The sequence below is a fragment of the Plecotus auritus genome (genome assembly GCF_963455305.1).
Source record: "Plecotus auritus genome assembly, chromosome: 4".
NCBI lineage: Eukaryota > Metazoa > Chordata > Mammalia > Chiroptera > Vespertilionidae > Plecotus > Plecotus auritus.
Window position 1 is genome coordinate 45,618,360 of NC_137775.1, and position 26,012 is coordinate 45,644,371.

The 26,012-nt window shown below is 35.8% G+C and overlaps 1 protein-coding gene across 3 annotated transcripts in view; it reads right to left on the minus strand.

Annotated features, from left to right (window-relative positions):
• Positions 1 to 26,012, minus strand: part of GRIK2 (glutamate ionotropic receptor kainate type subunit 2) — a 592,068-nt gene that overhangs the window by 203,755 nt on the left and 362,301 nt on the right. For all 3 annotated transcript variants that reach the window (XM_080666610.1, XM_080666611.1, XM_080666612.1), the window contains 3 exons: positions 20,509 to 20,652; positions 16,872 to 16,979; positions 3,880 to 3,993 (listed from right to left, as the gene is read on the minus strand). In XM_080666610.1, the coding sequence (XP_080522736.1) occupies positions 3,880 to 3,993; positions 16,872 to 16,979; positions 20,509 to 20,652 (366 nt within the window). The remainder of the gene's footprint in view (positions 1 to 3,879; positions 3,994 to 16,871; positions 16,980 to 20,508; positions 20,653 to 26,012) is intronic.

Below are 26,012 nucleotides of genomic sequence, written 5' to 3' on the forward strand. Positions count from 1 at the left end.
ACTAGGGCTTTTATCTCAGAGTATTGGCTGTTCAAGTTGGCTACACAGATTGGTTGAAACCCGCTACTCTATTTTCTAGCTGTATGATTATGAGTAGTTTACATAGGCAATCTGGACTGCAGCTTTCTCATGGGTAAAACAGCATTAATAATGGTACTACCACAAAAGGTTATTGTGACAATTAAACCAATAAATCCATGAATGGTGCTCTGAACAATGTCTAGTAGATAGTAGGCATGTAAACAACGTCTGCTCTTTTTTGTAGCATACAATATTCATAAGATTAAATTTGATGAAGCAGAGAAGCAGTTCAAAGCACCAGCTCCAGTGATGGTCTTTTAATGTTGAAAATTTCCAAGATATCTTTGACTTTAGAGCCCTTGAATATGCTATTCTTTCTGCCTAGGATACTCCTTTCCTGTTTCTTTCTTTACCTTATTAATTCCTTCCCAAACTTCAAGTCTCAACTATCTATTCTTCCATAATAAACCCTAAACTGGCTTTTTCTTTCACTCCTGACCCCGGTATAATTCAGGAACATCCTGTAAAAGGCATCCTTCCATTTTATTTCTCTTATATCCTAATCACAAGGTGTGTGTGTGTGTGTGTGTGTGTGTGTGTGTGTGTGTGTGTGTACTTCTTTCTATAATCCATACCATTTTCCAAGGTCAATCAGAAAAAAGACCATGTCTATTTATTAATCAATTAAATGTAGCTTTTAGTACAATGCCTGATGTATCATCATCATTCAATATATATGTGTTAAATAAAGTAACGAATAAATACAAATGCAAATAAAACATGAATAGATTCATGAGGAATTGAGCTGATTATTATTGACACACTGATAATGCTATATTCTAGAAACTTCACTGGTTTTTCTAAAGACACATAAAAAATGTATTGAACAAGAAGGATAAGTGAACTTCTCTTTGTGCACATGCCATTATTCATAATAGCTGGACTCTCCCCTGAGATTTTCCAAGAGAGAAAAGAACAAAATAACCACAACATAAATCAAATGTTCACTGCATCATTATAAATAGCAATTAAACGCCATTAAATTATATCAAGCACAATACTTACATAAATAAACGATCACTTCAAATCTATTATTTCTTGAGTGAGAATACTTTGTAATCAGAAAATTTGGAATTTATATAAAAATTTATATAAAAATAAATAAATTGCCTTTTCTTTTAATAAATACCAGAATCTCCTAGAAACCAGTTGAGTGACATAGTCTAAAGTATAAATAATCTATTTATTAAAATGTAAGCTCAGCATATGTTCCACAGATGATCTTACATCTTAGTTACACAGAGTAATGATCAGAACAGTTCTCAATCATTGTTATAAATCAGAATTACCTGTGGAAGTTATTTTAAAAAAAAGATGTCTAAAGCCTAGAAATACTATCTTAAAAAAATATGAGTAAGTTTTGGGGAGCATTATCCTTTTAACAGCTTTATGCCTGACTCTGATATGAATCCAATGTTAAATAGCACTTGTTTATTGATAGGCACAAACTTATTTATTGTTAGAGAAAGTCTGGATAATTCTTATAAAACAACCCTCAGTAATTAAGCAAGATTGAGAAATTATGTGGCTACTTTAATCACATGCATTGTTTGCACAAGAAGTTTGCAATTACCTGAACACTAAATATAGTCATTTGAAAGTTACTCAGCTCCTCTAATTTTCCTTTTAGTTAAATACCATTTATTTAATTGAATTTGACAAAATTTTTTGAGTGCTAACTGTGCCCTAGGCACTTTCTCTGACACTGCTATATTTAAAAAGTGTAAAATGTGATCATTGGCCTTATACACATTCATGTCAAAAGAAGGCAGATATTTTTTAAAATTAAAAAAAGCATGGTAAGTGCCATGATAGAGTATTATGATTCATAAGATGTATGTATCATATAAACCACTCCCCCCACCCCACCCCCACACACATATACATATGCACAGGTTAATGGAGAGATCATGCAGTTTCATGGAGTCTGTGTCATTTGAGATTGGTCTGGAAGGATGAATATGAGCAAATATTTGGAGCCATCAAGTAAGTGAAATATATGAAAGTTTGACTGGATTGTAGAGAAGAGAAAAGTGTATGGGGTTGATTGCTGAAGACCATGGATGATCCCTGCACAGAACTCTTTACAACCATTGTAGAAACACATATGGTATCTAAACAGGACATACAGTTAAGGAATGCACAGTAATGTCTAGGAAGAATATTAAAGATATGAAATAATTTAAAAATAGTGTAATATTAATTCTAAATAATATAAAATACTGATAAGAACTATAGTATCTCAGAAATGGAGAGAAACAGATTGTAGATGAAAGGAAGGGAAGTAACACAAACATAGTGGCAGGCTAAATGGTTCTCCCAGTTCAATTAAAACACAGGGATCCTGAGTGGGAGTAATGGGGAATGAGGATAGAAAGGTAAAAGAAGACAAGACTGTCGAAGGCTTTGAATACAAGGGTCAAAATGTTGGGACTGTTTTTAAAGGTTCATATGAATATACTAAAGATTTATAGGCAAGAAAACGGGAAAGTTACAGAATTAGATTTTTAAGGTGGTGAATAGGGTACATTGGGAAGGGGGAAGACCATAGCGAAAGGAGTAGCTACATGGTTACTGCACTGGTGGTAATGAGGTCCAGGATGTACTGGCAGAAAAAAGGACAGGGTACCATCTTGTAAGAACGTTCCAACTGAAGAACGGGATGAAATATATATTTGAAAAGAGAGGGAGACATAAAGTTAAGGAAAAGATAATCGAGGAAGCTTGAATATAATACCTACGGAGCCAGTATTCACTAAGGTTCTTAGCCTGAAAATGATTTTAAAAACCTGATAGATTTCCATCACTATCATTTCATGATTAGCAGTTTTGCTTCATTATCAAGAGTCCTTAACCCAAACTATTTTATCATAACATGTCTAGAGATCTGACCCTTGCTGTTACTAAAAGACAAGATTACAAATTCCTTCTGGCTTGATTTCCCACCATAAATCAAATTTAGAAAATGTATAAATGCTAAAAGTCTGTGGTAGTTTGTTCTGGACATTAATCTCACATTCTTATTGAGATATATAAGAACTAGCACTGATAAGCATATTCTGTAGGTAAAATTACTGATTAAATAATACAAGAGCTCCTTGCTCATCCTAAAATTAAATTTCCCATTTGCAAAAGGCATACTAGACATAAGTGAACATTACTGTGTAATCTAATAGAAATATATCATTACAAGAGAGCAAAAATATCTAGCTTATCAGTATTAATTGAATTCTGTTAGTGGTAAAAAATATCTGTGGCTTAAAAAAACACTTGTCATTTGATTTCATTAGGGAGATTGGTAAGGTAAAAGTGATTCTTCAGGTTAAAAACAATTAAATTGAAAGAAAGGGTAAAATTATTATAGAAAAATCCTAAAAATAAATGGCATGCCTCCTGAAATCTATTTGCAGGAAATGAAACCAAAAGCAAAGTTCACATGCAGCTTCTCACATAACTATATTTGTACAGCTGCATGTCCATATACTTTTAAACCTTAACATTGACAACTATTCAATAGTAACTAATTTTGTGAAAATGTAAAGATTTCCAGTAATACATGAAGTTATATTATTAATCAACCTGACCAGCCCAAACATGAATATAATTTACATCACTGAAGACTAACAAGATAAAACTGCGACTAGGTTAACATCGACTCATCTGCTGTACAGTAATTGCTAAATAACTGCAAAATACATTACATTCTGTTCATTACCACTCCAATTATAATGTCCTTTTCTATCTGTTTCCATGTTTATCTACGTTTTGTCTGAAAAGAATGGAAAAATAAATACTTACCAAAATGGTGGTGACAATCAAAGAACGGTTAGATAAGGAATCTGTAATGTTGGCTGGTTTTCCCTTTTGACTTTCTGTCATATTCAGGCCACTGGCTGGATCCCAAGTTCCAATCTATAAAACAGCATATGTACTTTGTAAGTTGTCCATCGGGCACATAGGAGAGAGTACTGCCAGAGAAAGTTAAGACTTCTCACACTTATTATTCACCTCTGCTGCATTATCTGCCGTCATTAAAGTAAAGGCTGCTTGTTTTAAGCATGATTCACTGCTCTGAGAAGTATGTCCAGTGAAGTGTGACATTAAAGAACAAAATGATCCACTGCACTTCTACAGTCAGTGTGGGAGCTTAATTTTCCATTCAAACTTTCATTCACCAAGATAAACCACATTTGATGATACCTTGATAGCTGGCCAGAAACTCATTAATGGTGCATATCTTTTACTGAAATGGATCTGTCTCAGCCTCGCATTATAAAGATAACACACCACATTACTACACGAACAAAGCTAAAAGACAGAGCAAAACCTAGGGATCCCAGAAAAATTAATCGGTAAATGCAGGTTTAAGAGAGGCATTGATTGGTATTCTGCATAACATCCAGTAAGGCAAAATCATACGCAGAATTCCCTTTGGAGCTTTAGAAAGTACACCTTTGCAGCTTTTAAAATACTCAGAGGAAAGGAGATTACATTCCAGTCTCATCTATTTAACCCATTCCAGTAGTCCCACCTGTATTCCATTTTAATGTATTTAATTTAACTAATACTCTGTGCTAGATTAGGGCAGGAATTTTCATCCAGTGTGCCACAAGAATTTTTGAAACATTCCTGACTATCTAGTCAGAAACACTGACCTTTTATCCCTTAGATTAGTCATCAGGTGTGAATGAATCAAAATTATACCTAGTTTTTGTCAGATTGGCCAGAAATACATGTCTTGGTGTGCCCAGAATTTTAGTAATTAGTTTATGTGTGCTGGGAGATGAAAAAGGTTGAAAATTGCTGGATGAGGGCATATACTCTCAGTGGTCAGACACTTTATAAGCACAGGATGCCATAAATATATAGTTCGGATGGATGGTTTGCATACACTTCACCATTGTACCATCATATAACAATGGTCATCACTAAAGGAGAACAGAGGCATAAGGAGATAAGGAGTAATATTTTTGCCACCCTCTTAAACCTGGGAGTCATCAGTAGTCACTGTATTTATAGTGACATTAATATAGCAGGTAATATTTTCCCTAATGTGGTAGCAAGAGTCTCATCAGCATAACCTTATCCAAATTAAATATTATGATCCATTTATTTTCTTTATATATAATTATCTTTACTCTTTTGATCCCCTTTTTTAATTTCCATCACTTTCCTAGTAACCTCTTAAGATGTTTAGTAATCTCTGAAGAAAAGCTCAAAAGTGGAAATATTAGTAATTTCTGTTCTACATAAGAATAGACATGTCACTCTAATACTTGCATATAAGTGCAAACCTAGTACATTTTTCAAGAATGTATTTAACTATATTTGTGACTCAAAAACATTTTTTTTAGTGATGGCTAAAAAATATCTCTTGCCATATATTTTCATTGCAGTTAATTTTCTTCTTACTATGAAAAACCAAATATTTCTGAAGTTTGGGTCAAGAAATGAAAAAGTCAAATAACACAGTGAGAAAAAGTATCTTGATTCAGTATTCTTTCCAAAGTAAAGTACCCTTGAGTCAATTAAATTATTTAATTTAGACTATAAATATCATGATGTCATAAAGACATTCAGGGTCTGTAATAAAAGGCAGTCAGGTAACATTGACATTGAAGTGGAAGGGCATAAGCCAATAGTAAGAATGTCAAGGAGGAGGGTGTGCAATTTTAAATTTCACAAAATCTCAAGGCAGAACAGCAAGTAAGGGCCACATTCTGACCCTGCTCTGCTCACAGAGCTGTGTGCCTTGGGGTTGCATGTTCCCAGAGCAGGTGCTTTTTCAAGTTCCCAGCAAGGCATCGCCAGAGCTAGGAGAGGCCCTGCTGGGAAATTGGGTGAGGAAGGACAGCCAGGATGTAAAACATGGAATGCCTGCTGACCTGCTTAAACTGCTTCAAATTCAAAATCATTAAAAACACTCTGTTGGCTAAACAAGACATCTGCAGATCCTATTTTGTAGTGACTGCCATTTTTCTGTCCCTAGTTTGTAGTTAATACCTATTACGCAAATGCCATTTCTTTGGAATTTCGCCCCCCCTCCCCCACACACACACCACCACCACCACTGGCTTAATAGTCAAATTTTTCACATGTGTAATTCTATCAGCTAAAACACTGGAAAACATAATTTGTCTGCTAAGGTCTGCCTAACGACAGTCTTAAGCTCAATCAATAAGTTTTTCAAATTTCTAACCAAATCACTAATACAAAATATTGCCCATTTCACTTACTAGTGTCTTCCATGACTACTTTTTATTAAAAAAAAAAAGAAAGAAAAAAAAGAGCTAAATATCCACTCATCTAAACATACTAATATTTAGTTTCATTCTCTGTTAGTTGCTTTTCTAGTACTGTTTGGATGGAGGGGTTCTGGTTCATAGAATATGAATCCATAATTTGTAATCACAAATATTAGCTATTCCCTTTTATAAAACTCAGGTTTCTCTGCATAATGTTATGGAGTTTCAGAAATTTCAGTGTTATAAAATATTAAATCAAATAAAATTTGTATGATTACTGGATTTTAAGTCTTCTGGAATTGTATAATTCAAAATTTTCCATTGCTTGAGGAAATTGTCACCAGTGGATTTTGTGTTTGGTTTTGTTTTAATCACAAGAACCATGGACTAAGTCAAGATAATCTTATTTCTTTTCATGTATATTCAGAATCAAATTTTTTATTATATGATTTAATAAAGTCTTTTAAGTACTTTTTATTTTCATTTCTGAAGTGGAATAATGATAGCTAAGCACTCTTGACCCCACAGAGATGTTTTAAGTAGAGTAAGTATATATCTTGGCTTACTTGGATATTTCACATTTAAAATTGTCTTCCTAGTGTAAATATTAATAGCACCCTCTTGTACAATTTAAAAAACCATGGTTTGGCTAGTAAAGTATAATGCATCCTTATTATAAGGACAACCTAAATAAGTGATATAAAAGTACTTCAGATACCATAAAGAACTATAGAAAACATAGCATTATTCACTTTCATCTTTTCAATGATTCTTAAAATAAATTTGCTTTTCTTCATAAAAAGAATGTATGTTTACTGTCAAATTATAAAATACACAAGATATAAAAGCAAACATCAATTTAAACTTTGAACTTGTGCACATACCCAAGTCAATCATAGCTAAAACTTTAGTGTATGTATGTTCCTTGCATAATTTGTATCATAGCCTTATAGTTAATGGCTCAGACTTTGAAGGATGTACCAGACTGCCTTAATCCCATTTCCATCAGGTGACATGGGCATATTACTTCTCTGCTCTTCAATTTCCTCAGCTATAAATGGGCAAATAATAGTACCTACCTCATAGAGTTATAATTATTATATCAATTAAATAAGACCTATTGGTATACTATTATGAGTATTTCCATCTGGTGTTAAAAATTAATCAATTCTTAATTTTAGTGATTCCATAAAATAAATATCATATGAATGTAATATGCTTCTATACATGGTTTGAATTAATGTCAGACAAATATATTCGTCTTGAGCGAAGAGCATAAGTGGTACTTTTCCATAGAAAGCCTATGCAGTGATCATCAGAGACCACCATGCTCATTATATTTGAAGCAGTCTTAGCACAATGTGCAGTCTCTATCATAAAGTAAGTTCACTTAAGCCCTAACCGGTTTGGCTCAGTAGATAGAGCATTGGCCTGTGGACTGAAGGGTCCTGGGTTCAATTCTGGTCAAGGGCACGTACCTTGGTTGCAGGTTCCCTGGCCCTGGTCGGGGTGCGTACAGGAGGCAACCAATCTATGTGTCTCTCTCACATCGATGTTTCTCTCTGTCTCTCCTTTTCCTTTTCACTTTCTCTAAAAATCAATGGAAAAAATATCCTCAGGTGAGGATTAACAAAACAAAAAATTAAGTTCACTTAAAGAAAAATCTCCCAATAATTAGTTGCCTCCAACCACATGACCCAGAAAGTATAGTTTTCCTAAAAGAGTATTTATCATTCCTTTCAGAATAACAGTACTATCCCTAATAGTTCTATTTGAGGGTATCGAAAAGTGGAAAACATAAGAAATGTATTCATATTAAATGCTAATTTATGTTTAGAAGATAAATATTCTCTCCAATTAACCGAATATATACTAGTAGACTGTATATTTCTCTATTAATTCGTGTTCTCATTTTTTATGGATAATTTCCAAGCTCAGGTTTCTCTGAGCTATGTGTACATGAATGGCAGGAACAGAGTTTGTTCGACACAGTAATTATCTTTCTAAGTGTTGCAGGCAAACTACAGACTTTTTTCCTCACTTACTTTACTCTTTCTAATGTTGAATTTTTAAATAAAAAGTATAGATAGCTACTTGCATTACCATCTAAAAATAGTACTGTCTAATGTCATTTGTAATGTGCATACTTCCATTGGGCTAAGTATTAACAGGAGATTACTTAAAACAAAACTGGTATCTGATCACTCAATGTCTGTGTGCTGAGTAAAGAACAATTAATTGGGAATTGAATCATCTTCATACATCAGTGAATTGGCCCATGAGAACAGTACAAAGAACTCTTCAGTTAATCACTTTCCTAAAACCAAATATCCACCAGTTTCCATAGGCTCTAGGACTTCACCATTTGAAAACCATTATGTGTTAATATGAGGACAATAAATTAGTAAGTATATAATTATCTCACAAAAAAGATATGACTTATCTAAACATAGATTTGTTAACTTTAAGACTTTTATTTTTATGCAGGGCAAAGTAAACCCTAAACATAATTAAAGCTTAAGAGACAGGTGATAGTTTTTTAAAAAAATTAAATCAATGAATTAACTGTTCTCAAACAATATGATGTAATTCAATTAAAGGCCACTTTTCAAAGAGTAAAATTGTAATTGATTTTACTTTGAAATCAAACCAATGCATTACAATTATGTTTATGGTAGGTACATGTTTAATTAAAATTCAGTAGTTGAAAGAAAAGTATCAATAGTTTGTATTCTCTGTTGGATGAAAAAATAAAATTGTGTGCCCTCCTATAAAGTAATACTATTGATTTCTAAACATAAAAATCATCTGTAAATAGTTTTCTTAACTATTTTACCATCCTAAAGGTTAAACATTATCAAGCAAAATAATAACTATTAACACACTGACACACAAACAAAATATGTGCGTACAGTTCTGAGACAAGGCAAATTACATATAATAGTGAGACAAATTAAATAGCTAACATCTCCAAAGAAAGACACTAGGCTTGGATCCTGCCCAGGATGCATTTTTGCTTTTTAAGAAGCAAACAACTCATTTCCGTCGGGCTATAAAGTTACTGTTACCATTAGCAGTGCCTTCCTACAGGGAGACAAAACAAACCTTAGTTCCTGGGAAAGCTGGGGGTTATTGTTGTCATGGGGACCAGAGAATGTATCAAATGCCATTAAAGAAAGAAAGATACAAACTGCTATGCATCAGGTCTCTGAAATCTGCAAATATTTTCAACATTTTCAGTTCAAAATCAATTTCGAAGTCTGTAAATTCCATTCAGACATCTTTTTCATAGGGAGTTAATAAGTACAGGATTCTACGGACAAGAGAAAGGTCAATAGCAAAGATTTTTTAGAAAATTACTGCTTTTTCTTAAAAGGTATACTCTACAAAAAATTCTTCAAAAAGCAATTTGAATGTTTTAATCTTGGAACATTTTTGCCTCTAAACTCAGGCAGGGTTTCACTAATTCTAACCCTCTCCATGTATTATCAAAATTTTGAAGTTTTCAGCAAGAAGCCTATGGATTGCTATTAGCAGTTTCTGTACTAGTGAGTCCTAATGCAAAAGTGGATATTCAGAAAGTAAAGATTTTTTTTTTTTAATCCTCACCAGCGGATATTTTTCCATTGATTTTTAGAGTGGAAGAGAGAGGGAAAGATGGAGAGAAACATCAATGTGAGAGAAACACATCGATTGGATGCCTCCTGCACAAGCCCCGAACAGGGTCCAGGCCTACAACCAAGGTATGTATGTGCCCTTGACTAGTATCGAACCTGGGACCTTTCAGTCCACAGGCTAATGCTCTATCCACTGAGCCAAGCCAGCTAGGGCCAGAAACTAAAGATTTTAAAAGTTTGGAATGAAGCTTCACTCAAAAATAAATATGACACATTTAAACTTTTAAAGGTTTGCAAATATAAATTATTTTGCTTTATATTATTTATTTGGATTCTTAACTTTGGAGAAATTGATAGACATTCCATAAGATGGCTTTTTGTAGCCTCTTTTCTTTTAAAAGATTTTCTCAAGGATGCACAAGATAGAGGCTGATTTTATTATAAAAGTGTGACGATGAGGCAGACACATGGTATAATTGTCCATAGTCCTAAACACCAGGCCTTTAGCAAGAGAAATATATTCTTTTCATCATTGTGTTTTTTTTAATAAATATAATATTAAAATAAAACATTTCTAATAAGAATGTATTAGGCTCTTTCTCTGTCAAAGAGACAAATAAATCTATTCACCCAGTTCTCTTTGAATATAAACATAACATGCAAGATATTATCAGAAAAATAACCAGAACAGATAGAAAAACCTTGATGCTAAAGAAGGGACAGGAGAGGTACACAGAACAATTTTATTTTTTAACATGTCCACTTAGAAGCAAATACCCTCTGGTAAAATAAAAACCCATTTAAATAACTGAAAAAGTGAAGAAGAAAGAGTGATTTTTTTCTCCCCTTGGAAAGCATCTGTTGATGTACATAGTGATGACAAAGGACATTCAATAAGAAAATTCAACATGTGTCAGAATTCAGTGAATTTATTATTGCACTAGAGGCCCAGTGCACAAAATTCATGCATGAAGGGTGTGTTCCTCAGCCTAGCCTGCACCCTCTCCAATCTGGGACCCCTCGAGAGATGTCTGACTGCAGTCGGACATCCCTCTCACAATCCAGGACTGCTGGCTCCCAACTGCTCACCTGCCTGCCTTCCTGATTGCCCCTAACCCCTTCTGCCTGCCAGCCTGATCACCACCTAACCACTCCCCTGACAGCCTGATCGATGCCTAACCGCTCCCCTGTCAGCCTGATTGCCCCTAACTGCCCTCCCCTGCAGGCCTGGGTCCCCCCCAACTGCCCTTCCCTGCAGGCCTGGTCGCCCCTAACTGTCCTCCCCTGCAGGCTTGATAGCCCTCAACTGCCCTCCCTTGCAGGCCTGGTTCCTCCCAACTGCCCCTCCCCTGCTGGCCATCTTGTGGCAGCCATCTTGTGTCCACATGGGGGCAGCCATCTTGTATGTTGGAGTGATGGTCAATTTGCATATTACTCTTTTATTAGATAGGATATAGGCCTGGTGCATGGGTGGGGTCCAGCTGGTTTGCCCTGAAGGGTGTCCCGGATCAGGGTGGGGTTCCCTTGGGGCGTGGGGTGGCCTGGGAAAGGGGCCTGTGGTAGTTTGCAGGCCAGCCACACCCCCCAGCGACCCAAGCGGAGGGCCTGGTATCTGGGATTTATTTATCTTCTATAATTGAAACTTTGTAGCCTTGAGTGGAGGCCTAGGCCAGCCAGGGTGTGCAGAAAGCTTGGCTTCCTCCATCACCGGGAAAACCCAAGCCTCCTGCTAGCTCCGTGGCCGCAGCCATCTTGGTTGGGTTAATTTGCATACTCACTCCTGATTGGCTGGTGGGCATGGCTTGTGGGTGTAGTGGAGGTACATTTAATTTGCATATTACTCTTTTATTAGATAGGATTATAATTTCTTAGAACAATTGTTTTAAGTACAAGTGGTTATTTCCCCCCAAATGGCCTCTAGATATTTCATCTTGCAATGGAAATGCACCATTATCATGTAGTGTTATTATCTCAATTCAAACATGTTTTGTGTAAAATCCTTTCAATTGTTTTTGCTCTAAGCAGAATCCTTTTGAAGTTATAAGCACCTTCTGAACATTTCTTAACATTTTATGCCATTATTCAAGTGTTTTCTTCCATCTGAAGCTGGTCTTTCCTAACCACGTATCAAAGCTTCAGAGGTAAGGTTAAACCATTCCTAATGATAAATCACATCCTAGTTATACAGTCTGAAAACAATACAAAACCAAAAAGAGAAAAACAAAAACAAAACTCATTTTATTATCAATTACAAAGAAATTTTTTGCATTTCCTCAATTTCCCTTGGCCTTACTTTTTCCCTCTCCTTCCAAGTGACACCAAATAATTCCACTGAAAGACTCACTATACAAACAGATAATGGTCAGACCATGCATGACAACAGAACTTTGGCCCAGAACTTTGGAAGACAAACTACAAGCTACAACCTCTGCAGCTATCCAGAATAATTAAAATTTGTTCAGTAATTGCTAGCTCCCCTCCTCCCTTTTGTACTCAGAATCTATCAAAGAAAGTTAAATGTGCCCTCCAACCAAACACCCAAGATGCCTACTTCTAGAAAGCCTACTTTCGGTTTCCTGGGACCCCTGAGGAATTCCCCTTTTTTCTGCTCTAAAGCTTTTCCACTCTCCTGCCTGCCCTTGAATCTCTGCCATATGAAAGTGACGGTGGCTGGCTCCCTTGCAAGCTCTGAATAATAACTACTGTTTGTTCTCATTTGATTGGCCTTTGTTTATTTCCACACCACATATTTATAAAAAGAAAAAGTGTACAAATAGAATGATGATTATTTTTACTCTTTGATGTAATATTGGAGTGTCAGAAAGTATTACATTACACCACATAGGGGAGCAGATTTGCCACTGGTGTGATGTGCCTCCTTATAAGCTCAGACTTCAGTGCTGCACTGTCAGATCCTTTACCCCTGGATGCCCTGACCCACCACCCCAGCCTAAGGACTGGCTAACTGCGGGATTTCTCTGTACTCACTCTGTAGGTATGGAACAAAGCTAGAAAAAAAATAGGCTAAGAGAATACCTTTGCAGCAGACATGTGAGTAGCATTCTAGATGAAGTATCTCTTATGATTCACATAGTGTTCTGCATTCATTCAACAGTCAACAAATGTTTCTTGAGGATATAGTTTGTGCCAGACACTTTGCTAGGCCTTGAATATATAAGTAGTGGGTAAGAATACATTTTTTCCCATTTAACAGGACATGTATTCTTGCTAGGAACACAGCTTTTTAAAAAGTGTACATGTAAATACATAATTACATATTGTGGTAGGTATCAGAAAGGAATGGTATAGGGTACTCTGAGAAACTCACATTTAATAGGGACTTTGGGGATGCCTATCTAAGGAAATAATATTTAAGCTGCTACTCTAAGAATGAATAAGAATTAGTCAGGCGAAGGAAATAGAGATGTGTATTCCAGACTGGGAAACTCTATTACCAAGTAATAGAAAACTTTAAATCTGTGAGAAAATGAAACAAAACAAAAAAAGAAAAACCAATGTAGCTGGAGCATAGAAAACATCTGAGAGGATGGTGAGAGGTGAGAGGGAGAGATAGGAAATGCACTGTAAATGGAAGGGTTTAAACAGAGGAATGACAGCAATTTGCTTTTAAAGATATTAGCTGGCTGCTGGGGCTTGAGGAATGGGTCACAAGGAGGAGTAGGACAGAGAGGCTTGTTGAGAATCTAATGCAGATGTCCAGGTGAAAGGTCCCCTTGCTATGATTTCAGCAATGGATGTGGAGAGAAATGGATAGATTCTAAATATATTTTGAAAGTAGAATATATGTTGTGGTCTTTGACCTGAACAGAAGAATTCAAGCTGGGAAAACCACTTATCTGATTTTCCTTTTCCTTTTTTAAAAAATTCTTTATTGTTTAAAGTATTACATATGTCTCCTTTTACCCCCATTGACCTCTCCCCAACCATTCCCACTCTCCAGCACATGCCCTCACCCCTCTACTGTCTGTGTCCATGGGTTATGCTTATATGCATGCATACAAGTCCTTTGGTTGATCTCTTACCCCTTCCTCCCCCACCCTCCCCTGCCTTCCCTCTGAGGTTGGATGGTCTGTTTGATTTTCCTTTTCTTATTATTAGTACTCAATATGAGACTCTTAAAGAACTTGTTATATTATGGTATACTGCCTGAAGCAGACAGTTACCTACTGTTTTTTTCCCCCTTATTCTCCCTCATCTGCTCCACAGAGGCACTTCCATGGCCCTGTGAGCTTCTTTGGACAGATGTGGCTGGTTGTGTATATGGTATTGGTGACTCTTCTTGGACCATGGCTAACTGAGCTGGGTTCCACCCAAGGTCCCTGTTGAGATAGAGTGGAAAAGATTCACATTGATCTATGGGCACTAAGTGGAAAGGATGTGTCCATAGTAAAATTTTAACCCCAAGTTCATCTCTCCAAACATGTCCAGCCCCTCTGTCTGAAACACAATCTGTTTCTTCCTGCTTTATCTGTTCCACAAGTATAAACATCAAAAGCATGAACTTTATACCTATTAACTGTTTCAATCCTAAGGTTCCTATTTCATAAAATGATGCAAATGATGTGCAAACAATATATCTTTCTGATCACTTATTACTGCCCAATCCAAAATTATAGTTTTATGAGTCTATTTATTACTGGCAGGTATCCTTTACTAGAGTATAACCTTCATAATGGCACAAAATAGATGTTCTCTGATGATTAATTAAATAAATGAAGTGTGCTGGTCAAAGATGACCAAGACAAAATGAGGAAAAGGCGGTAATATAAGAAGACATGATTGATAAAGCCAACATTTCACACATTTTTTCTGTTGATTTTCCTCACCCCATCATAGATAGTATTGGGAATAGTTAAAATTCTAGCCTGGGCCCTTATAAAGAAGGTATTTCCAGGTTTTCTTTAGAGATCATGAAATTTTCACTTCAGCCTTAGAGGGAAGCCCTTTGCAATCTACTTTTCGAGATGAGGAATTTGGCTCTGGAGAAGTTGGGCAGAAGGATGAAGTCCACACATGTGCAATAGAACTAGAATTGTAATTTAAGCCTCCTGAATCACCATGCAGTGATCCTTCAAAACTGAGAGCTCTATCTAGGTAGGGACTCTGTCTTTTCATCTATTAATTGGTAACTATATTTTTCAGAAAAAAATAAAAGTAAAATCAACAAGACGTATCAGTCCTCATGAGACAAATATTGCTATTACCCATGATGCAGTTAAAGACATTTTCTTTTATAGGTATTTAAAAAAACCTGTCCATAAATGGCAGAGTGAGAATTTGAGCCCAATTCTTCTGAATCTAGTCCTTGATCTCTTAACCATTCTACTAAATTTAAAAAAAAAATGAGTAACTTTTGTTACTTAACTATTTCTACTGACTCAAAGTCAAATCTGCCACAATAGCATCTCAAAAATATTTACATTATTCTTAAGATCTGACTAAACTAAATCCCACCTCTGTCTTTTAGGTTATAACTTCATGTACTAATTTTTGAAGCTATTAAAAACATTTGATGTGGCTGCACCAGTCTGCATTCCCACCAGCAGTGCAAAAGAGTTCCTTTTTCTCCGCATCCTCACCAACACTTGTCATTTGTTGATTTGTTGATGACAGCCATTCTGACAGGTGTAAGATGGTACCGCATTGTTGTTTTGATTTGCATCTCTCTGATGATTAGTGACTTTGGTATGGAGTTTCCTCAAAAAACTAAAAATGGAACTGCCATTTGACCCAGTGATCCCACTTCTAGGAATATATCCCAAGTAATCAGAAACACCAATCAGAAAGGATATATGCACCCCTATGTTCATAGCAGCACAATTCACCATAGCTAAGATTTGGAAACAGCCTAAGTGCCCATCAGCAGACGAGTGGATTAAAAAACTGTGGTACACCTACACAATGGAATACTACACTGCGGTAAAAAAAGAAGGAGTTCCTACCATTTGCAACAACGTGGATGGAGATGGAGAGCATTATGCTAAGTGAAATAAGCCAGGCAGAGAAAGATAAATATCACATGATCTCACTCATTTGTGGAATATAATGAACAACATAAACTGATGAACAAGAACAGATCCAGAGACTGAGAAACGTCGATCAGAACCTCAAACTTCAGGCAAGGAGGGGGTCAGTGGGAGTAAGGGGGAGAGATCAACCAAGGGACTTATGTGCATGCATATGAGCCTAATCAATGGACGCAGACAACAGGGGGGTGGGGCATGAATGGGGGGTGGGGGGAATGGGGGAATAAGGACACATGTAAAAAAATAATAATAAAAATAATAAAAAAATAAATAAAAAAAGAAAAAAGAAATTGTGAGGTAACCAGAACCTCCCCCCCCCAAAAAAAATACATTTGATGTGAAATCTTTTGATACCCTTTTTCTCTAACGTGCCTTCAAAGTGTTCTCAATACTGTATCTGTCTTCCCAGGAGATTTGTGCCAATTTCTTTCTAATGTTAATTTTTCCCACTTATTTCTTCTCCAGTATTTGATTTCTACCTTTATTATTGTCTCCTCTTACCTTTGCCACCTGGCTTCCCCATTACTTATTAAAATCTTAGTCCCAATGCACTACTACCCTTTAAATCAACACTATTGCTGGGGGTTAAGTTAATGCCTTCTCCCACTACTAATCTCTCACTTCCCCTCTCAGAATAGTTTTAAATTCATGGTTCTATACTAAAATTATTCCAAACTTCAATATCTCCCCAAGCAATCCATGGGCCTCCAGGCTATTCTCTTTTTAAACTCACATTGTATATACCATTGCATTGCCAATATCTCCACATGGTGTTACTGTATGCCTCAAATCTAGCATTGTAGTTCTATTTCCCACATGTACTGAATGTCTGTGTGTTTTATTTAATAATTTAAAGTAAATAAGCTGAATGCCTAAAGTACCTTTTCCAGCCCTTCTTCCTTGAGGCTGATCACATCCAAATCAAAATCTGTTCGCAAACCATTGGTTTTGTTGAAAATTATTCTGCCTGTGAGACCTTCCCAATGTGCCTACAGAAAAAGAAAAAAAAAATATTAGTAAATAAATAAAGAGAAAACACTTTTCCAGGAGAAAAAAAAAGGAAAACCTTTTCATCATTTCTCATAAACTTACATTGCTATGGAATCTTAAAAGAGAAAACCTCATTTAGCAAAGTAAGAAGAATTTAGTCACTTATCATACTAGTGGCCCGGTGCATGAAATTTGTACACATTAAAAGGGGATTAATTAGAGGAAATAATTTAATATTGCTATTTGCCCTTTCTCTATAATAGAAGTGTCAGAGATGAAAGAAAATTAGTAAAATGTATATGAAAACCTTCCCCTGTCAGAGTCTGGGGCACACCACGGGACCCAGAGTCAAATCCCCACCCACCCACATGCGCCTCAAAATCGCATGAGACCTAGACCTGGCCGGCCCCCCCTCTCATTGGGATAGATCCAGACCTGGCTAGTCCCACCCTTGTCAAGCCCCGCCAGGCAGGGAATGTAGCCTCAGGTCCCCTGGCCCAGTGCCAGGATGGGGGGCGTGGCCTGAGGTCCCCAGCCCAGACTGGGGGGGGGGGGGGGCCTGCCTTGAGGTCCCCTGTCAAGCCCCGCCAGGTGTGGGATATGGCCTGAGATCCTCTGTCAAGCCCCACTGGGTGGGGGGCATGGCCTGAGGTCCCCTGACCCAGCACTGGGGGTGCACCTTGAGGTCCCCTGTCAAGCCCCACCAGTCAGGGGGGCGCAGCCTCAGGTCCCCTGGCTTGGTGCTGGGGCGGGGAGTGCAGCCTGAGGTCCCCCAGCCTGGAGCCGGGGTGGGGGGCATGGCCTGAGGTCCCCTGGCCTGGCACTGGGGCCGGGGGAGTAGCCTGAGATCCCCTAGCCCAGCACCAGGACAGGAAACGCACCTTGAGGTCCCCCGTCAAGCCCTGCTGGGTTGGGGGTGTGGTCTGAGGTCCCCTGTCAAGCCCTGCTGGGTGGCGGGGTGTGGCCTGAAGTCCCCTGTCAAGCCCCACAGGGGCGGGGGAGGGCATAGCCTCAGGTCCCTGCTGATTGCTTGTTAAGGCTCCTTATGGGAACTTGGCCTCAGCTGTGGGTGCAGCCATCTTTGTGATGGAGTGATGGTTAATTAGCATATTCCCTCTTTATTAGATAGGATAGGAAATAGCGAATATATCACTGGAGATTATAATAAAATTACTGTTATAAAATAGCACTCCTAAATTCATACTAATGTGAAAATAAATTTATTTTACCACAATGAAAGAAACGGACTCTAGGAAAACCAATGTTATAGGACTTCCATTATGCACTTCCTCCTTAGAATAACTAACTTATTACTTTAGTTTTTCTTAAGTGATAAAGGGAAAAATGTATGAAAATTAGTTCCTCTAGTAGGAGATCTCCATGTAGAGGGAAGTATATATAATAATCTACTTAATGTATTCACCCCTCAATGGTAAACAAATATCTAGGCCAGTGGTCAGCAAACTCATTAGTCAACAGAGCCACAGTTTGCTGACCACTGATCTAGGCTTTTAACATATACATATATAAGAAGTTTTCCCATTTGCTGGCTATTTTGTCCAAAATAGGTGTTTCCCATTATTTGTCATTTGAAAATAACTTGAAAAAAGTTATATATGAAAAATGTGAGTAATGTAACATATACTCACAACTATGATGTTTGAAAGAATATACATCAAGAACCAAAAGAAATAAAACCCAGTAGATCATGGTGAAATTTTCAATAAGGACTACAAATGGATGTTATCCTTACTACATTCCTTAGGCTTCATGTGTTTCTTTGGTACTTATGGATAGATATTCTAAAATAGTTTAAGATAATAAATTGTAAATAAAATAGGAAAAAGCACAATACATACATATATGCACATTGTAACATGCCATCAGTAGGCTTAAACATGTATTAATTTGGTCTCTCATAAGGAATAAAAATGTATTTTTAATCCAATTTCTTCCAAATAATATAATTTCAGGTAATTAACAAAAATGCAAATTAGTATAAAAATAGACAAGGTGATCAAGAAGTACAAGAGTAAAAGTGTAGAATAGCAAAACCAACGTGGGATACAGACAGCACGAGAAAATTTACATCAGGTGAAACTGTACATCTAATAAAAATCAATCACAAATTCAATCTTGAACTTCCTAGCAACCAGAATAAAGAAAATATGATGAAAAAATATACAGGGTCCATGATTTAAGACATACCAACTCTCCAGGAGAAGCACAGCTTTCCCTGGCACTGAGACCTGAGAGAAATGTTTCCTTTGGTCCTCAGAAAGGGGACATTGTGTGATTTAGTGGACAGGGTCCTCCCTAACACCCTACAATAAATATATTAGTGAGTTTCATACAACTGCTTTTTATAGGGATGTTTGACACATGCCTCAGTACTCAAGTGCTGCATTCAGAAAAAGCTATTCTTCAACTAGCCACACCGGTGCACCAAGTTTGCAGCTCTCTGATACTGTTTTAAACCTGAAGTAAATGTGAAGGTGGAGCAATAAATGAAAAGCATGTTCTACAGGGAGTGTCATTGTCGCCTATATGAGAGTCCTATAAGAATTACACAAGGAAAGTTTAAGGATATTCTTTTCCAAAGACCCGGAGATTTTTAATTATGATCCTATTTGCACTTTTACTTTCATAAAGAATAATTAATTATATGATGGTCTGATGATTTCTTGTAAGCCATTAATGAAAAATCTTATATGATAATAACGCCTGTGATTTTTCATAGCAAAGATTAAATAAACTTTCATAGTTAAACTTTCATATAAATATTCCTGTTTTAATCAAATGAAAAGTATCCTAAGCTGACAAAGGAATTTCCTTCACAATAGGAAGAATAGAAAAAAGATGTGTGTGTGTGTCTGTGTGTTTGTATGATTTTTAAGAATTTTCCTATTATTTCTCAGTATGTACATAGTCTATTACTACAACAGATGTAGTAAGAAATAATATATGTCCATAAGAATGGTTGCATTATGCAATATAAATGTTGCACTTTCATAAATATATATTATGTTTTATGTTAATTGTTAATTAAAATAACTAGACATATTAACTGAGAACCACAGAACTAAATAATAGTTCTTTAAGATTTACAGTGTGGGTATAACTTAGTGTAGTGTAAATGGCATGTATGTTAAAGATGCATTACATGTTATTTTGCCTAAAACATAAACAAGCATTATTTAAACATTTATATCTCCACATAAATGAAAAGTAACACAAATAAAAATTCAGAAAGGTGAGACTAACAATGCCATAAATCAAAGGTACAGATTTTTATCTGTTTACACAAGTAAAGATTTTTTGAAGGATGTCCATTAATTTATCAAGTAATTTTCCCCTTTTGTTTCATATCATTAAGTAAAAAGTGCTAATTTTGCTTCTATCGTGAAGAGAGAAAGTTTAATTTAAAAGATAAAAGTAAAAGGTCACCTGTTAAGAAAACTGCAAAAATCTCAATGCGTTCAGCTTGAAGACAAAGGAGACAGGGGAGACATGCACCTCCTGACATACCTCTTTAATTAGGCTCATGAAGCGGGTCCCGAAGCGCCAGGGTTTGTGTCGATTACACTGTAAGGAACTGACTGTCATCTGGGGAAACTGTTGGACGCCCACAGACACCACGTGCACCGCATCATACATCAGAGCAGCATCCGTCTGAAAGCCAAGAAGAAAGGAGACATAGAGTCAATAACACCAGTGACACCCAGGGTGCTGGTTTGGAACCGAAGAAGAGGGGGAGGTGAGAGAAACAGATACCCAGAAAACAGTATCTTCTCGTGCTCGGTTATCTTAAACAAGATGTTATGATCAAATTACTACATCAGCTCCGTTAGAATATTTGACAACCATCTTTTTCCTGAAGTGATAACCCAATTTCATATTGTCCTAATATATCCGTTAAAGAAATGTACGAAGACATTCATTACTTCATGATTGTTACTACCTCTGTTTCCATCTTATTGTCTCACTACACCTACACACACACACACACACACACACACACACACACTGAATGCAATTGTTAACATTTGGAATGGCTACACCGATTATATATTGTACATAAATATTAATAAGTAAACAATTTTCTTGTGTAGGACTAAAAAAAGATATGGTAGGAGATTCGCCTAAAAATATAAAAATATAAACCCTGATCTCTTCCTCAATTCATTTTTCAAAAGGTTCAATCTCAGAAATGATGCTACAGTTTTGAATTTCAATACATGTATTAATCCCTTTTCAAGAAACTAAGCTTAATCCCCTCCACTGTTTTCTTTTCCCAAAATTTCCATATGAATGAAAGTTCATTTTGGTTTCTCAAGTAAAAGGAATATGAATTCTACCATGTTTGCACCTGCTCCAATGACTGACCACTTTAGAAGTTAATGATAAAAAATAAGATGTTTGTAAGTCATAACAAACCAGAGTCTCAGTGACTGTCAATGCTGTGTGAAGTGGACCCTCACATTGTGTTTAATGGATCTAAGCCAGGTTCACTACCTACAGAAGAGGGCCATACTGACAGTGCTGGTAGCAATGAACTTTGGGCCATCTGCTTGGCATGCCTGGGAATAAGAGCACATATTTCCTCTTCTCATTCACACAATTAGTGAGCTGTGAAATGAATTCCAAAATGAATAGGAACCCTGCAGATTATAGCGCTCTCCACAATACAATACAAAAATGAGTACACAGGGTACCTTTCATGCAAATGGATCCTAAGGAGCTGTACCACATAAAACGGAAGGCAGCTAAAGAGCACAATGCAACGACAGAACATAATAATAATGCAATTTTATAGTTCATAAATCTCTGGAGAATAGAGCTCAGATTCATAACCTTTATTTTGTAGGTATCCGCTGACTGTTTTCACATACTCTGAGGTCTGTATAGTGACAACTAAACTAGTGGGATTGATAGGCATGCATGGTGAGCCTGAGGTTTAGACTGATATTTGTCTTTGGCCTGAGTTAACAATCAGAGGATATATTTCATATGCCACACAGGTGGTCATAAAAATAGTTACTAAGATATAAAAGACACATTTGATGTCAAAATAAAATTAATTTTAAAACATCACTATTAAAAGGTATAGAGGATGAAGACACGTATATAATAACTTAATCAATAAAGGAATTAAAAAAAGTATAGAAAAAAGAACCCTTTCAGGCACTACTAAATGAAAGATAAAGGGCATTTTGCAATATGTACCACAAGGTAGCATTTAAAATATCCATGTTCTTTAAATCATTAATTATCCTAAGAAAATCAAGATAAGAACAAAGGCTACCTAAATTATTTATTTTTAACAAAGATAAAAGTGGAAACCTACTACATGTTCAAAATAAAACAGTAATATCACAATGATATTTTATATAACCATTAAAATCATGTTTTGAAAAATAATCAATTAGATTGAAAATTAGAAGTGATTAAGTCACTTCTAAGTGTAAAAATAGATAATACACAACTATATTTCCATCATTAACCATTAAATACATCTTTATAATACTTGACATGGCTATTTAATTTGTTTAATTCTCATAATAGTGACTTAATAAAAACACTACTGCTGTTCCATTTTACAAGTGACAAAACCAAGGTTGAGAGAAGTTAACTAACCAAAGTCACACAGTTAAGAAGTGGAGAGAGATGAGATTCAAATGGCCTCTCTGCTCTTGGCTGGTGTTCTTAAGTATCATATTGCATATTGTGTAACAACAACCAAAAAGAAAAAATTAAAGGGAAGAAAATACACTAAAATGATACCTATGGTTAATCTTGGAATAGGCAAATACTAGAATTTTATTTTTTCTTACAATTTTTACAGTTATTTTTTAAAGATGGAAAGTTATAAAACACCAATGCAATTATTGGCAAGATGAAAACTTTTGTATATTCCCACAAAATAATGAAAAGAACACAAACAATGATATTCCTACTATCCTGCCATGAGTTACTGACTTATTGCCTAATCTAAATTGATAACAGTAGGAAAAAAATTTGCCTAATTCAGAGTTTGAAAATCATTTTGGGGACATAGTTTCAGTATCTAGATCAGAGAACACACTAGTTGATAATCTATTTGAGATCTGTGATTTTAAGTGTAATTAGAAATACAATATTTATTAATCTACAGGGTGGACAAAAGTATGTTTATAGTTGTTCATATAGAAAATAATATAATAATTAATAAATAATAATTTAAAAATAAACTTTCACATACACACAAATGTAAACCTACTTTTGCCAACCACTATATAAGTTAAGTCCTAGAGAAAAATTTTAAATAATGAAAAAGTTATTGATCAAATTAATTCTCAAATTACCAGTTCAAAATATGTTGATGTATGATAAAGCAAGAACTATAACTTTTGAAACTATTCTTTATGTATTTTCATCAGGTTAGGGTGCTTTTTTTTCCATCCTACTTTTAGACCAGTTTTTTTATGTGACAATATGGGCTTACACCATGTAAATTTGATATCCTATCAGACTTACCTTTACTTTCTTCTTTGCAAAACTATACATATGCAAATTATTCCACCTTTTTTTTTTAAGTTTTATTTTATTGTTTAAAGTATTGCATACAGTAGTACATATGTCTCCTTTTTCCTCCATTGACCTTCCTCAGGCCAACAACCCCCCCGGCAACACACATGCCCTCACCCGCCTTGTGTCTGTGTCCATTAGTTATGGTTATATGCATGCATACATGTCCTTTGGTTGATCTCTTACCCCCACCCTGAACCCCTCCCCTGCCTTCCCACTGAAGTTTGACAATCTGTTCGATGCTTCTTTGTCTCTGTATCTATTTTTGCTCATCAGTTTATAATGTTCATTATATTCCACAAATGAGTGAGATCATGTGATATTTATCTTTCTCTGACTGGCTTATTTCGCTTAGCATGAAAAGTTGTAAGAAATTAGTGGTTTCTAAAATGTTTTCTTATTTTCACAATAATGCATATGCTTGAAAATTTATATTAGTAATATTATTAGTTAACATTTGTTTATTATTTACTATATGTGAGGCATTCTCCTTAAATCATTTCATTTCATTTAATTCTCACAACCATTGTCCAGTTGGAAATCCACTGAATTTGTATCTGATAGGAAATCGAGGCAGAAAACACTTAAGTAACTGGCCTAAGATCATATCATATAGGGGAATCTGGATTTGAATCCAAACAATCTATCCAGAGTTCACATCCTTCCCTCTAGATATTTGCTCAGTGCTCTACATTTAATAAAGCAAAATAATACAAATAATTTTTGAAGTTACAAAATATAAGAAATATTAATAAGTCCTTGAAAGCACTAATATGCATAATTTCTTATAAGCAATAAATATTCACATCATAAACATGTACTACAAAGTAAGGCAAGGTATAGATTGTGGAGAATTGATAAATATAAGTTCACACACACACACAAATACATTAATGTCTGGTATTGGATCAATAATAGGTTAGTTAGGAAGTTAGTAATGTTAACCAAGAACAAAATCATGAAAGAAATAGATTTCCTCTATACAGTTGCTGTTCAGAAGATTTTCCAAAGGCAGAGTATCTTTCAGGATCAGCCTTAAAGGGCCTCTCTTACTTTCAGCCCTAAATGATAGAGATTGATAGAGCTGTTCTTGCTAAATCTTTCACTCTCTTATATTGACTCTATAATCCCTTGTCTGACTCTTCTCTCAATGGAAAATAGAAAAAAAGGAAGGGATAAAACAGAAGAGGAGAAAAGAAGGAGACACACAGGTTAATTACTTTGTCATCATTTTTATATTACCATTAAGTTACCTTGCATGATTCCTCTATATCACACAACCATGTTATTTTATTTTACATGCATTCTCAAAAAGACCATAGGTTTTAAAACTTGGCAAGGTTAAAGTAATTCTCTCAAAATATTATCACCTTGAGAAACAAGACTCAGAAAAAAAGAGTCAAGCCAAGTTTAGCTCTTAGAACTACACTCTAAACTTTCATAACAAGACTCTGGTAGAAATAATACTCAGAAACAAGACTTAGAAACAAGAATCAGGCAAGGCCTAATTCTTAGAACCACCGTCCGCACTATTGTAATTGACTGCCTCCCTAAGCCATATTCCCACTGAAACTGTGAAAAACGGTGGAGGGGAAAGTGATGGCAGCAGGGCTCATATTATCAGAGGCTCTGCTGAATACTAGACAATTATGTCCTCAGGTCCCATGGAGAGGAAATATGTCTCTGAGCTGATATTCAAATAAAAGTTCATTTGGTTCCCAAGTCAGATTTTTTCTTTATACATCATGGCTATCTCTAAAGAAAGTTTCAAGGTTAAGCATAATTGCAATTTAACCAATTAAATTAAAATGAAAAATGTGTACAATTTGACTATTAAAAATTCATATGAGGGGGTGAGATAAAGTTGTAGTCATTCGCATCCTAAACTACAAAGACAAAAGCTAAGCAGAGAAAAAAATCAGCAGTGAAGACAAAACAATCTGTCCTATTTTCTCTCTTTCAAGGATAATTACTCATTTATATATAAATAGATCATACTTATTGGAAAGCTAGAATATCTGTTCACCCTGGGAATACAGCCCAGAAGAAAGCGCGATTAGATAGATACAGACAGAGCAACGCGCAGACCTCCGTGCTCCAAAGCTGGGTCAAGCATCTATTGATAGCAATTGGAACCCCCTAGAGATCCTACCTCCAACTACATTGAAGTTGGAACTTTATTTTTCTTCCTAAAATAGGTTAGTTAACCTACAAAGAATGTCTGTCAGTCAAAATCTGGTTTTTCAAACCTTTAAAATTGTGCAATACAGTCCTACACATTGCAGTAAATCTGTAGTGATCTTTCCAAATGGTAGCTTACAAGATCATGAAAAGTGCCTTTGCATACATTTTAATTATGCATTAACCATCTCACTAATGTATTAGTGGGTTTATCTTATCCTTCATCTAATTACTTTTAGGCATGGAGTATGTAACTGGGATGCAGGTGGAAGAATGACAAATGC